At 38.4% G+C, this 13,897-nt stretch overlaps 1 protein-coding gene across 4 annotated transcripts in view; it reads left to right on the forward strand.

Moving 5' to 3' along the window:
• SIK2 (salt inducible kinase 2) overlaps positions 1-13,897 on the forward strand; it is a 122,602-nt gene that overhangs the window by 18,747 nt on the left and 89,958 nt on the right. For all 4 annotated transcript variants that reach the window (XR_006297255.1, XR_006297256.1, XM_043579287.1 and 1 more), the window contains exons 2-3: positions 309-425; positions 2,786-2,849. Coding sequence is in view for 2 of the 4 variants with exons in the window: in XM_043579287.1 (XP_043435222.1) it covers positions 309-425; positions 2,786-2,849 (181 nt within the window). In the remaining 2 variants the exon portion in view is untranslated. The remainder of the gene's footprint in view (positions 1-308; positions 426-2,785; positions 2,850-13,897) is intronic.

Genomic DNA, 13,897 nt, shown 5'->3' on the forward strand with positions numbered 1-13,897 from the left:
AGGGTTATTTGTCATGGCACACTAAAGATACTCCTAAACAAAATCTACCGCAGTGCCTCACATGTGGTAGATGTTTAAGAAACATTTGTTGAATGAGCATTGAATTTAAACTAGTTTTTGTTGTCATAGCAACCTACAGGCAAAGTGTCAGGGGTGCTGTATTTTTAATTTTTTTATAAATGTTTATTTTGAAAGGAGGGAGGACAAAGCTTGAGCGGATGAGGCAGGTGTCGTATATTTAAAAGATTCTTAACTAGAAAATATTAACCATCACATACTAATTGTATTTATTTGTGTCCGGGATGCAGGTGGCGATAAAAATAATAGATAAATCTCAGCTGGATGCAGTGAACCTTGAGAAAATCTACCGAGAAGTACAAATAATGAAAATGTTAGACCACCCTCATATCATCAAACTTTACCAGGTAGGACTTAACCTTATTCTCCTCCATGCTTCTCACAACCCATTCTCTCTTTTGCATCATTTTTCTCTTTTGTGTGAGTTTTTTCAGTCTATTAAAAAAAAGATGATTATATGGTTTTGTTAAGCTGGGTACACCCATTTTTTGTATTTTAATAAAAAACTAGGAAGTAAAAAACTATTAGCTTAATTTTAAGTTGTCTCTGAGACTGTAAGGTATTTAATTCAAAACTTTGTAGTTTTGCTTTTCTGATACTTAAGCCTGTTGTCTTTTGGTGGTGGAACCATTAATGGGGATATGGCAGTTTTGCTTATTTAAAAAAAAAAACACTTTATGCTTTTTGAAATACAAAGGTTAAAATAGCATATTACCTAGTGGCATACTTGGTAATACTTAGAACCAAGTCGTATATTTTGTTTGGGTTATTTTGTCAGATAAAGTAAATGAGCCATTTTTTTTTTAAAAAAAAATCAACTTTATTGAGATAAAATTTTGTAAAATAACTATACCCATTTAAAGTATAAGCTGTGTTTTTTAAAAGGAAGATTTTCTCCAATTTTTAAAGAGTAATTCATGTTGAAGAATGACAATGTAATACAAAACATTTTTTTAACATTTCTATTTGTTAATATGTAGAATTTTTATATTGGAAAACTATTTTTAAGCTAAAATGTTACACTCTGCTAGCCTATGACTTGTGTCTCCCTGGTGTGATGTGTGCACCCAGTGGTATGCTGTCCTCAGCCTGTACTGGCTTGTAATATCTATAACATTTTCAGAAGTTTTGTGAGTCAATTAATAGCATGTTAGTAGCCCAAAATTGGCAATGGTGGGAGTATTTATACCACAGGAAGCTGTTCACAAGTCAGGGCCATTTTATTTTCCCCCCTACAGAGAGCTGATACTGGCCCACCACTGTGTATACTCACATGGGTTAGCACAAGTGTCCCTTGGGCATAAGAAAATATCAGAACGTCTAACTATGTGTATTTTTGTATTTATCTTGTGTGCACTTTATCATGTATATAATGTGTTTATACAATTATGCAGCACAAGTATGTAATTTGTGTCTATGTTCATATAAACATACACAGGTACGTGTATATATTTACATGTACATGCCTATGTACATATGTGTCTGGCTAGACGATTGGTTATTGATAGAGATTTGCAATTAAAAAGGTGTGGAGACCCATTAGTGTTACCATTAGAATGAGAGGCTATGATGTGCCACTCAAAACAATTCCCAAAGTTCTAAAACTCCACATGGTGCCTTATGTCATATTTATATCACAGTATTTCTCCCTTTAAGCCTTTTTTTTTTTTTTAATTCCTAAAGAGAACACTTATAAGAAACTAATCACATCCTTAGAAGTCTGATGAACCATAAGCTAAACTGAGGCTACAACTACCATGTTTCACACAATTCCATCTTTATTTGAGCTAAATAATCAGTTTAATTGACTTACTGTTTGGCTTATTTAGATGCAAATTGTAGATAGCTCTTTTCTGGCCTGATTGGGAATAGTCCTAAACCTACATGTTAGAGCAAAATTAGTCTTCAGCCTTTGAGTAGATGGCAGTTAAATTTTCACTGTTAGCTTGTGCCAGTACATTAAAAGATAGTGTTACAGAAAATCTAAAATTCGCTCATTTTGAACTTATCAATTCATTTCCTTTTGGCTCATTATAGTTTGAAATAGCAAGTCAATGACACTGACACGCTTCCTTTTCCAACCTAGGAAAACTAATTTAAATAAAACTGTACAGCAGTGAAGTTATGAAGAAACTTTTGAAGATGGTTTTTAAAATAACAGTAGTTTATAACAGTATGGCAGTACAGTAGGAGAAACATCCTATTGTGCCAGATTATTTAGGATATAGGCCAGATAAACTGAGCTCTATTTTATTATTCCTCAATCAGAGTCTACCAGATAGCACAAGGCTAGAAAAGTCTGTGAGGTGATAAAAAGTTGATCTTCAAAGCTCCTTCTATCTATATTAATATTTCTTAAACTTGAACGTGTGTAACAATCACATTTTCTGTTTAAAAAATTTGTTAAAATGGGAATTCTGTGTCAGTAGGTCTGGGGTGGGGCCTGAGATGCTGCATTTCTAACAGGTGCCTGGGCAGTGCCGCTTCCTCTGATCCATGGGCCAAACCTGGAAAAGAAAGAACCTAGATTTTTCACAGAAGAGTTAGCATAAAGATACTGTCAGTCGTGTAAACTTTGCCACCTTCTGAATTATTCGTAACTTGGGTACTCTTATTAGTAGTTTTATTTGTAATTCCATAGAATGTTGAATTAGAGTAGAATTAAAATCCTTTCCTGTCAGACTAATATGGAATTATTTATCAATAGGTAATGGAGACCAAAAATATGTTGTACCTTGTGACAGAATATGCCAAAAATGGAGAGATTTTTGGTAAGCACTTCACTGTTCTTTAAATTTGTTCTTAATTTGAATATATCACTAATCTTCACGAATGTAGTATTTTCTGTTAATTTTCCTGCTCGTTTAAGAGTTGGTAACTAGAACCTTTTAAGGATTAGAATACAATAAAATATTCAGTATGACAAAGATACGGAATATAACTTATTCTCTTGTATTCATGATGTTTATGTTTTAATTTTTTTATTTCAACATTTATTTATTTTTTGGGGACAGAGAGAGACAGAGCATGAACAGGGGAGGGGCAGAGAGAGAGGGAGACACAGAGTCGGAAACAGGCTCCAGGCTCTGAGCCATCAGCCCAGAGCCTGACCCGGGGCTCCAACCCACAGACCGCGAGATCGTGACCTGGCCGAAGTCGGACGCTCAACCGACTGCGCCACCCAGGCGCCCCCATGATGTTTATGTTTTAAAGCTGTTGCTTAATTTTGTCATCTGCATGAGAGAGAAGGGAGAATCACAGACAGGAAGAAACTTGGAGTCATATTGCAAGGGGGATTTTCTTTCCTTTTATGTTTCCTTTTATCTTCATTTTTTACCTTTCCTTCCAGGGGCAAAATTAGTCAACAAATACTTACTGAGTTCCTACTGCGTCCCAACATTGTTTTAGGTATAGAGGATATAGTGGTGACCTAAATAACATGGTTCCTGCTGTTGTGGATCATACGGTTTAGAAAGCTCCCAACTGTAGCTGTAAGACCCTGGGCCAGTCGCTATACCTCTCTGGGACTTGGTTGCTTTATCTCTGTTAAGAGAGTATTTGATTAACTGGATTTTATGATCCATTCTAACCCTTGAAAAATTACAAATATATTTTTAGTGTTTATTTAGTTTTGAGAGACTGAGTGTAAGCGGGGGAGGAACAGAGATAGAAGGAGGCACAGAATCTGAAGCAGGCTCCAGGCTCTGAGCTGTCAGCACAGAGCCCTATGTGGGACTTGAACAAACCATGAGATCATGACCTGAGCCTAAGTCAGATGCTTAACTGACTGAGCCACCCAGGCACCCCTAACATGCCCATTTAAATCCAAAATGGTTTTTAAACAGCGTTTGTGAGGAATTATTTACCTACAATAAATTGCATGTATTTAACATGTACAATTTAATAAGTTTTCACACACATAACATACACACACACACACACACACACACACACACACACACACACACACACACACATCACCACAGCCAAGATACCCATAATTCCCAAAGTTCCTTTGTGCCCCTCTATAATTTCTCTTGGCCCACCTCACCACCAAGCAACTGCTGATCTGTTTTGTGTCACTATATGTTAGTTTCTGTCTTCTTGAGTTTTATATAAATGTGGCCATTCAGTATATGCTTTTTTGTCTGGCATCTTTCGCTCAGTGTAATTATTTTAAGATTCATCCATTTTGTTGCGTATATCAACATATCATTTCTTTTTATTGGTAAGTAGTTTAGAAATAGCTTTCTATTGTATAAATATATCCCAGTTTATCCATTCATGAGTTAATAGACACGTGGGTTGGTTTCTGGTTTTGGCTGTTAAACATGAATTGCTCTGAACATTTACGTACAAGTCTTTAACTTACAGTCTACCTTCAAGTAATGACTTGCCACCTCATATATGGTATGAGCCTTAACGTACTATACTTTTATTTTCTATCTCCTGGCCTTTATGTTCTTCTCAGACATTTTATTTATCCCTTATTTTATAAAACACAAAATACAGTGTTGTTACTTTTGTTTAAAAAGTCACTTATGTTTTAAAGAGATTTCGGTATTGTCTTTTAAAATCTTACGTATTTCCAGGGCACCTGGGTGGCTCAGTCGGTTTAGCGTCCAGCTTTGGCTCAGGTCATGATCTTGCAGTTTGTGGGTTCGAGCCCCGCGTCAGGCTCTGTGCTGACAGCTCACAGCCTGGAGCCTGCTTTGGATTCTGTGTCTCCTTCTCTCTCTGTTCCTCCCCTGCTCACACTCTGTCTCTCTCAAAAATGAATAAAGATTTGAGGCGCCTGGGTGGCGCAGTTGGTTAAGCGTCCGACTTCAGCCAGGTCACGATCTCGCGGTCCGGGAGTTCGAGCCCCGCGTCGGGCTCGAACGTTGAAAAAAAAAAAATTAAAAAAAAAAAAAGAATAAAGATTAAAAAAAATTTTTTTTGAATCTTACATATTTCCTAGTGGACTCATCATTGCTACATCCATCTATAGAGATGCACATTTTCATTTTCAATTCTTTGTGTAGATACATACCTTGATCTGGTGTCATTTGTCTTCTTTTGGAAGGATTTTCTTTGGCATTTCTTGTAATACAGGTCTGTTGCTGATGAAATCTTTGTTTTTGTATGTCTAAAGTCTTTGTCTGTTTTTGCAAGATATTTGTGTTGGGTATATATTTCTAGCTTGGGTTTTTCTCTTTCAGTACTTGAAAGATGTTGCTCCACTGTGTTCTCGTGTGCATCATTTCTGACAAGAAACCTGCTGTGTCTTTTTCTTTATTCCTCTGTGTGTGATGTGCCTCTGTTCTCTGGCTGCTTTTCCAGTTTTTTCTGTTCATTACAGGTTTCAACAAGTTGGTTGTGATACGCCTTTGTGTGGTTTTCTTCATGCTTCTGTTCATTGAACTTCCTGGATCTGTGAATGTACAGCTTTCACCAAATTCAGAAAAGTTTCAGTCATTACATTCTTGACCAGTTTTTCTGAGCCACCCGTTTCCTTCTCTTTAGAGACTCCAATTATACATCTGTTAGGCTGTTTGAAATTGTTCTACAGCTCACTGATGATGTTTTTTCTGTTTTTTAAAAAAAATCCTTTGTTTGCCTTTGTTTTGTACATTCCTTTGTAAAGGCTTTGTAAAAAAAAATTCCTTTGTTTCATTTTGGATAGTTGCTCTTTCTGGGTCTTGAAGTCATCGGATCTTCCATGATGGCTAATTTGCCGTCACTCTCATCCAGTATATTTTTCATCTCACACGTGGCAGTTTCCTGCTCTGTAAGCTTGACTGAGGCCTTGTGTTTTTTTTTTCTTTTTTAGATCTACCATGTCTTTAGTTGTCTTTTTTTAACATCTGGAGTATAGTTTTAATAACTTGTAATGTCCATGTCTTCTAATTCTCCTATCTCTGTCAGTGCTGAATCTGTTGTGAATGGTTAATGTTTCTCCCAAGTTTTGATCAGATTTTCCCACCTCTTTACCTGCCTGGTAGTCTTTGATTATGTCAGACATTGTCACTTTTACCTTACTGGTTGCCATATGTCTTTGTATTCCTATCCCTCTTCTTTAGCTTTCATCTGAGACACAGTTAAGTTACTAGGAAAGAATTTATGTCATTTGAATCTTCCTTTTATGTTTGGAGCAGTGCTCACTCTAGGTATCGTTATTTCCCACTTTGGAGTCCTCTATCTGATGCCCCATGGATTTGGGGTGTTTTTTTTAGCCTGGTCAGTAGGAACAGGCAGCATTCCTGGTACCAGACACTGTTCTCTCTAATCCTCACAGATGGTTCTTTTTCTGGGTTTTGGTAGTTGTCTCACATGCATGTGCCATGTCTCCTCTCCAGGATGCTCACACATCAAAGCTTTGGGCTCCTCAGTGTGTGTACTCTCTTCTTTGGTACTCTGTGTTTTGTTACCTCCATTCACCTCGTTCTCCTGAGACTCTCAGGTCTGTCTCCTTGCTCAGGGACTCTGCTGGGCGCTGCCTCAGGTTCTCCTCCCTACCCTGTGCCCTAGACCCTCTTTTAAGCCATAGTTGAGGGTATTTGTAGGTCTCACCTCACTTATTTTCTGCCTCTCAGGAATCACTCTTCTTTGCCTGATGTTCAGTGTGCTATAAACCAGTATCTCATATATCTTTGTCTTTTATTTGTTGTGGGGATTGTCTCGGTACATCCAGTCCTTGTTCCTCCGTCTTGAATGAAAGCAGAAATCTCCAATCCTGTCAAAATTATTTTTAAGTTTAGCTATTTTAAAAGGAAGACAAGTTTCTTCCATTCCTTCTCTTCTTGTTCTTTTCCTTTTTTCTGTCTTCTGTTCTTTTCCTTTTTATTTCTGTCTTACTCTGTCTTATATTGGCTCATCTATTCAGTTTAGTCAGTCTTTCAAGAAATCTTTACCAAAAACCAACTGTGTGTTACATACCGTTCTACCTGGTAGGAATACCACAATGGAGAAAACAGACAAAAATCCCTCTTATGAACTTTACATTCTAGTGTGGGGAGAAATAAAATAAAAAAATTAAGTGGAATGTATAGCATATTAGATGGTGGTATGGAAATAGTAAAACAAGGAAAACAAGGAAGGGGCGTTGGGGAGTAGGGAAGTTGATTGCAGTGTTAAATAGAGTGATGAGGAAAGGCCTCACTGACATTTGAGCAGAGACCAGAAACTACAGTTATGTAGATATGGGGAAAGAGTGGGTTCCAGGGAGATCAGAGACCAAATGCAAGGGTCCTGAGGCAGCAGTGTGCTTGGTATATTCAAGGAATAGTGGGAGGCTTGTCTGGCTAGATATAGGCAAGCAAGAGAGAAGAGTAAGAGTGAGCAGGGAGGAAGAAAAGTAGTAGGAGATGAGATCAGAAGGGCAAATGGGAAGCAGGAGTGGTGCACTATAGGGGCTTTGTAGGCCATTATAAGGACTTTGGCTCTTAACCTTGAAAGAATTAGGGAACCATTAGAGGGGATTGAGCAAAGAAGTGATTGCATCTAATTTTACTTTTTTTTTTTTTTCAAGTTTGTTTATTTTGAGAGAAAAAAACGCGAGAGGGGGAGGTGCAGAGAGAAAGGAGAGAGCCAGAATCCCACACAGGCTCTGCACTGTCAGGGCAGAGCCCATTGTGGGGCTTGAAGTGACAAATCGCAAGATCATGACCTGAGCTGAAGTTGGACACTTAACCAACTGAGCCATCCAGGCGCTCCTAATTTGACATTTTAAAAGCACCACTCTGGCTCTTGTGCTCAGAATGGATTGTAGTGAGCGAGAGTAGAAACAGACCAGGCTGTTCCAGTAGTCCAAGTGAGAGATGACGATGGCTGAGCAGGGTAGTGGCAATACACGTAGTGCTATGGGTCAGATCCACGGTATGTTTTGCAAGAAGAATCGGTAGGATTTCTTGCTAGGTGGAGACCACCTAAATAGTGACTATGATTGGAGAAACGACCCATGTCATATTCCTAAGGCCCTCAAACATTTAAAGACTGGGAAAATAGGAGGAGCCAGCAAAAGAGACAAGAGAATGCAGTGTCCTGGTTACCAAGGAACCAGGAAGTGTTCTCAGGAGGGTGGTGTGAATGACTATCTATGTCAGATCAAGAAAGGTGAAGAATGATAGTTGACCATTGTATCTGGCAGTTGGTAAGAGCAGTTTTGGTGGAGTGGGTGGGTCAAAAGCTACATTGCAGGGCTTTAAGAGCAAATAGAAGAAAAATGGAGAAAGCAGAAGACATGGCTCTTAGAAAGATTTCTCCTTCAAAAAGGGAGACTAGAAATGAGGAAGTAGTTGAGAAGAGCAGTGGGGTCAAGAGGTTAAGTCTTTACCCAATGGAATATTTTTAAAGCTTGAAGGTGTAATTTTATGAGTCAACTAGAAATGGCTATTACACGTCAGATGTCATTTCTGTGAAAAGGGAATATTCTGAATTGTTCTTTCTTGCCAAGACACTTGATGGTAAAGGTTTGGATCACATTGTTTTTATAGAAATTGAAATGTAATTTTGGGATTTTTCAATGTGTGTAGTTTATTTGTAATATAAAATACCTAGGGTAAATGGGGACAAAAAGAGTAAACTGTAGCTTCAGGTAGGTGCAAGCAAAGAAGAGACTGACAGCCAGCCAGTTTCGGAGATGAAGCCCGTGAGGAAGGAAAAGACAAGTGAAAAATGCAGTCCATGGAACGTTAATCAAGTAGTGAAAAATAGGTATAAGATTGTTTTTAATGTTTACTTATTTTGAAAGAGAGAGAGAGCATGCACATGCGAGCAGGGGGAGAGGCAGAGAAAGAGGGAGAGAGAGAATCCCATGCAGGCTCCACCCTGTCAGTGCAGAGCCCGACATGGGCTCAATCTCATGAACCTTAGTAAGACCATGACCTGAACCGAAATCAAGAGTCAGATGCTTAACCGACTTACCACCCAGGCTCCCCAAATATGTATAAGATTTTAAGTGAATTCTGAGCCAGAAATGTCTTAAATCAATTGGAGGCTTAGATGAAAAAGAACCACATAAGTAGTATTAAACTATATATTAAGAACTATACATTAAAGTTGATCTTTAATGTTTACAACCTTGGACATACTCTTTACACTTTATAAGTATTCCTTTAGTGCATACTTTATGTTAGAGGGTGTTGTGTTCCTTTTTTTTTTTTTTTTTTTTTAATTACCTTAGTTTCATATTTAGTTGGCCAGCAAATCATACCCTGTGTTCTTGAAAAAGTGACTTGAAATTAAATCCTTCTGTTTCCACAGTCATCACCCTAATCTGGGCTTTCATCACCTCGTGTCTCAATTATGAAGACCTCATGTTTTACCACTCCCTATTTCTTTTCCAGTCAAGTGCATTTCTGATATAATTCCTGTTTAATCTTCCCTAGGTACTATTTTTATTATATTACTTCTGTGTTCAGTTACCTTCACTTCCCATTGCTTTTTGGATAAAATCCAAACTCTGCCGTCCACAAATAGGGTATCTGCACTAGGTAAATGGATGTGCCCGACTATTCCTTCCGTAAGTCTATGGATTACCCTTAGTAACCGACACATTATGCTGTCCACTTCAGTTGATAAACAAGTCTTCCTTTGTTTTTGTCTTTTTTTTCATCTCTCTTGGTCTGTATTTTTCTCTTCCAAGTTTTATTTTTTAAAAAGTTAAAAATGTACCCTGTAAGAAGTCAAATAATTCTGCAGCATTTGTTAGAAACAAGATAAGTTCCCCATCCTCCACCCCACCCCCATTTCCCTTCATCAGAGGCAACCACTTTCACTTCTCTTAGGTGATTAGATTTACCTCCTTTTTCCTAAGTAAAATATGTTTATTGCTGCTGCTGACTTTTTCTATTGTAGGCATAATCTTTTGAATACTTTTTGAATTCTTTCCATAGTCCTATATGTAGGAGATATATCTTTGAGAGGTGTATGTAAGGACCAGTTGTGAGAGACCTTGAGTGTTTGGATAAAGGGTTCAGATTATTTCTTGGAGTGGGCGTCTGAGAACCAAAAGGTGGTGATGTGTGTAAGGACTTTTTTAAGGAAGATAAATCCAGCAAGGATGCACGGTCTGAATTAGAGGAGAAGGAAAGAGACCATTTAATAGACTGTTTTAATTGTCTAGAGGTCAGAGGCTAAATGCTTAGATTAAAATGTTATTTGTTGGGGGGCACCTGGTTGCTCATTCGGTTAAGCATCTCACTCTTGGTTTCGGCTCAGGTCATGATCTCACAGTTTTGTGGGTTTGAGCCCTATGTTGGGCCCTGTGCTAGCAGCATGGAGCCTGTTTGGGATTCTCTCTCTGCCCCTCCCCACTTGCACTGTCTCTATCTCTCTCTAAATAAATAAATAAACTTTAATAAATAAAACAAATAAATAAACTTTAAAAAATAAAAGAAAATAAAATGTTATTTGTTGGAATCATGAGATAAGATTTTAAGTAAAAGGCATTTCTGATTCTGAAAATAACAAGTAGTATTTATTGAGTACTCCCTTTTTGTTGGGTACTATTTAACGTACTTTATATGATTTATGTATTTAAATATCACAAAAACCTTGGAAGTTAGGCGCTGAAAGACTCACAGTCCAAAGTCACACAGCCAGTAAGTGGTGGGGTCTGGATTTGACCCTTGCAATCCCAGAGCCTATATGTTAATAATTTACCACCTCTCGAGAGTTCTTATTGACTGGCTGTCAAGAGGAGAACCTCAAGAGTTAGTATTTAAAGCAAACACGATTGAAGAACATTTGTGATGTGGTTGACAGCAATAGAGAGGTCTGGTTCCCAACTAAAAAATTACAAATTAGACTTTAAAGGTGCTGTTGGAGATAACACCAGGACATTTAGTTTGATATGACCTTTTGGCCATTGAAGATATGAAAGCAAACCCCTTTCAAAAGAGAAGTTAAATTTAACAGTAAAAAACAAAACAAAACAAAAAAAAAACCACCCAGTTTAACAATTGGCAAAAGACTGGAACCAGGCACTTTACAAAAGAAGATATATGAATGGTCAAATAATAAGCACATGAAAAATCATTCAACCTTATTAGTCATCAGAGAAATTAAAGACTATAATGAGATAACATTACATGTCAACTAGAATGGTTAAAATTTAAAAGGCTGATGATACTACTAAATGTCAGTAAGGATTTGAAGCAACAAGTTTCGCATATACTGCTGGTGGGAGTGTAACATGGTACAACCACGTTCTTGAGAGAACCGTTTTTCAGTTTCTTACCGAGTTAAATGTACGTCTACCTCTTACCCAGCAATTCCATTCCTGAGTATTTGCCCAAGGAAAATGAAAACAAATGTCTGTAAAATAACTTGTACAAGAATTACCATAGCAACTTTTTCTCAAGTGGGAACAACCCAAATGTCCAGCAGCAGGAGAATGTCTCCCAAACAAATTGTGGTAAAGCAATAGAATGGAAGACAGCACAGCAGTAGAAAGGAACGAACTACTTTCCACATGCACCAGTGTGAATAAAGTTTACACACATGGTGCTGAGTGGAAGAAGCTTGATGCAAAAGAGCATATCCGTACAGTTGGTTATCTTTACATCAAGCTCTAGAAGAGGCAACACAAATACATAGTAATAGAAATTGGAAGGTGGTGGTCTCTTTACTGTTTATGGGGGGGGGCGGGAATTGACCAGTGGCAAGAGGGAACTGTCTTGGGTGATGGTAAATTATTGATTTGAGTGGTGGTTATACAGCTTTACTCATCACGTCTATGCACATAAATCTCCACCCTATACTCTTTATTACTTCTGGGTTTGAGAATTATCTGCATAGACATGATTGAGTGAAGCTGTAATTAATGAGATCTTAGAAGAAGGCTAAGAATAAGATGTGAGTTTTGATGACGACTTCTTTAGAAGGCAGTTGGGAGAAGTGGGATTGGTGAAGCAGAAGAGCGTCTTGGGAAGTAAGGACAGTTTCTGTCCTGATTAGACAAAGGGGAGAGAGCCTAGAGTGAAGGGGGTGTGTATTTGGTCGTCGTCAGATCACCAGTGACTTGGAAGAGAGTGATTTTCAATAAATGGGGAAATAAAGCCAGATTTCAAGAATTTATAGACGCCTGGATAGTGAGGAGAGGAAGAAAGGTCTAAAAAATTATTTTTGAGGTCTTGAAGGTAGAAGGGAGGAGAGAAGGACAGATTTGAGGGATAATTAGAGTCTATAGAATTCAGTACCATGTCATGGTTTTGTTTGTGGTAGTGGTCTTGGTGTGAAGAAGCTAGAAAAGAATATAGGCAGGAAAGAAGGAATGGTTGGTGGAACAAGACCCCAGGGTAGACAGGAGGTAATGGGATCAGAAGCACAGAGGGAAGGTTAGCTTAGACGAGAGGAATTCCTCCTTCTCTGAGAAAGTAGTGCATAGGTGCAGTCCCAGTGAGAATTAGAGTTTGTGCTGAGGACATGACTGAGGATGTAGCTTTGGGATGAAATAGAAGCAAGAGGAGTTGGTTAATATAGATTGAATTCATTATGTAATGTAGCAGATGAAAAGTCAGGGAAAGAGCAGTATGTCAGACACTGCAGCGTGGGGAAAGGTTTAGAGCAGCTGGTGGTGCTCATATGATATTCAAGGGATGAATAAAAGCGTCAGTAATTAGCAGTGAGGGAGTTCGCGGTAGACTCACAGTCATCAGTGCTTTCCAACCCAGCAGGAGAAAAAGTAGACAATAAGAAGGAGCCAGGTTAGGGATTGCAATGACAGAAGGTCAGATCCATGTAGGTATTGCTGTGGCCAGAGAGGTCACAGTTGAAATGGCTGACCAGGAGGTGTAAGTTCAGGAGGGAGATAAGTGAAGCAACCAAGAGGTCTCATGAGCTAAGAAAGTAGGACAGTGGAACCACCAAAATGAAGAGGGTGAAGTTCTTTTGGGAAAAAACATTCATATGCAAAAACAAAACCTCTAACCTTGAACCAGTACTTAACTTCTCAGCAGCTTGCCACTTTCCAGTTCTCTTCTGCTCTTGGCACTGGTTACCCCAACTGTGTCCTGCTAATTCCGGAAAGGCCTTAGGTCTTTGCATGCTCCTCATCTGCTCTTTCTTTGCATAGAGAGAGGTTTCCTGTGCCATCTGGTTTTCTTGCTCCATCTGACTAGGTTTACACCAAAAGAGTGATTTAGGTAGCATGCTGGGAATGCATCATGATTCATGCATCATGAGGTTATGCTGTTTATGCCCTTTTTTTTGGTTTAATTAATTAGATTGCACCTCATGCTGTAAACAGTTGAAATAGCTTTAAAGGAAAATAATACAAAAACAATAATTCTAAAATATAAACAAGGATAAAGAACTGAAGGGCCCCTGAGTGGCTCAGTTGGTTAAGCGTCCACCTCTTGATTTTGGCTCGGGTCGTGACCTCACAGTCGTGAGATCAAGTCCTCCTTTGGGCTCCATGCTGAGTGTGGAGCCTGCTTCACATTCTCTCTCTCTCCCTCTGCCCCTCTCCCCCGCTCATGTCCATGCTCTCTGTCTCTAAATACTAATACTACTAATAATAACGAATCAGAAAATGTTATGTAAGAGTAGAAAGCACTCGTAGGAGGTAGGAGGAGGAAACACAAATATGCAGGCAGTAGGGCCCAAGAACTTCACATTTGGCCCTAAGCTTTCTGGCTTTCAAAGTGAAAGAGAGATACAGTCATTTACAGAACTTTATCTAAGAGAAAGAAAGATACCTATTCCTCAAAGCAGAACTTTTCTTGGTAGTAAATTCTACAGTACATTTTTCCTTTGGGGTTTCTTATTAGAGACACAAAGTAAGGCATCTTTTTAAAACAAAAATTCAATTAAAACTGTTAAAACTTTGCAGGAC

This window comes from Prionailurus bengalensis, chromosome D1 (genome assembly GCF_016509475.1).
Source record: "Prionailurus bengalensis isolate Pbe53 chromosome D1, Fcat_Pben_1.1_paternal_pri, whole genome shotgun sequence".
Taxonomy (NCBI): Eukaryota; Metazoa; Chordata; class Mammalia; order Carnivora; family Felidae; genus Prionailurus; species Prionailurus bengalensis.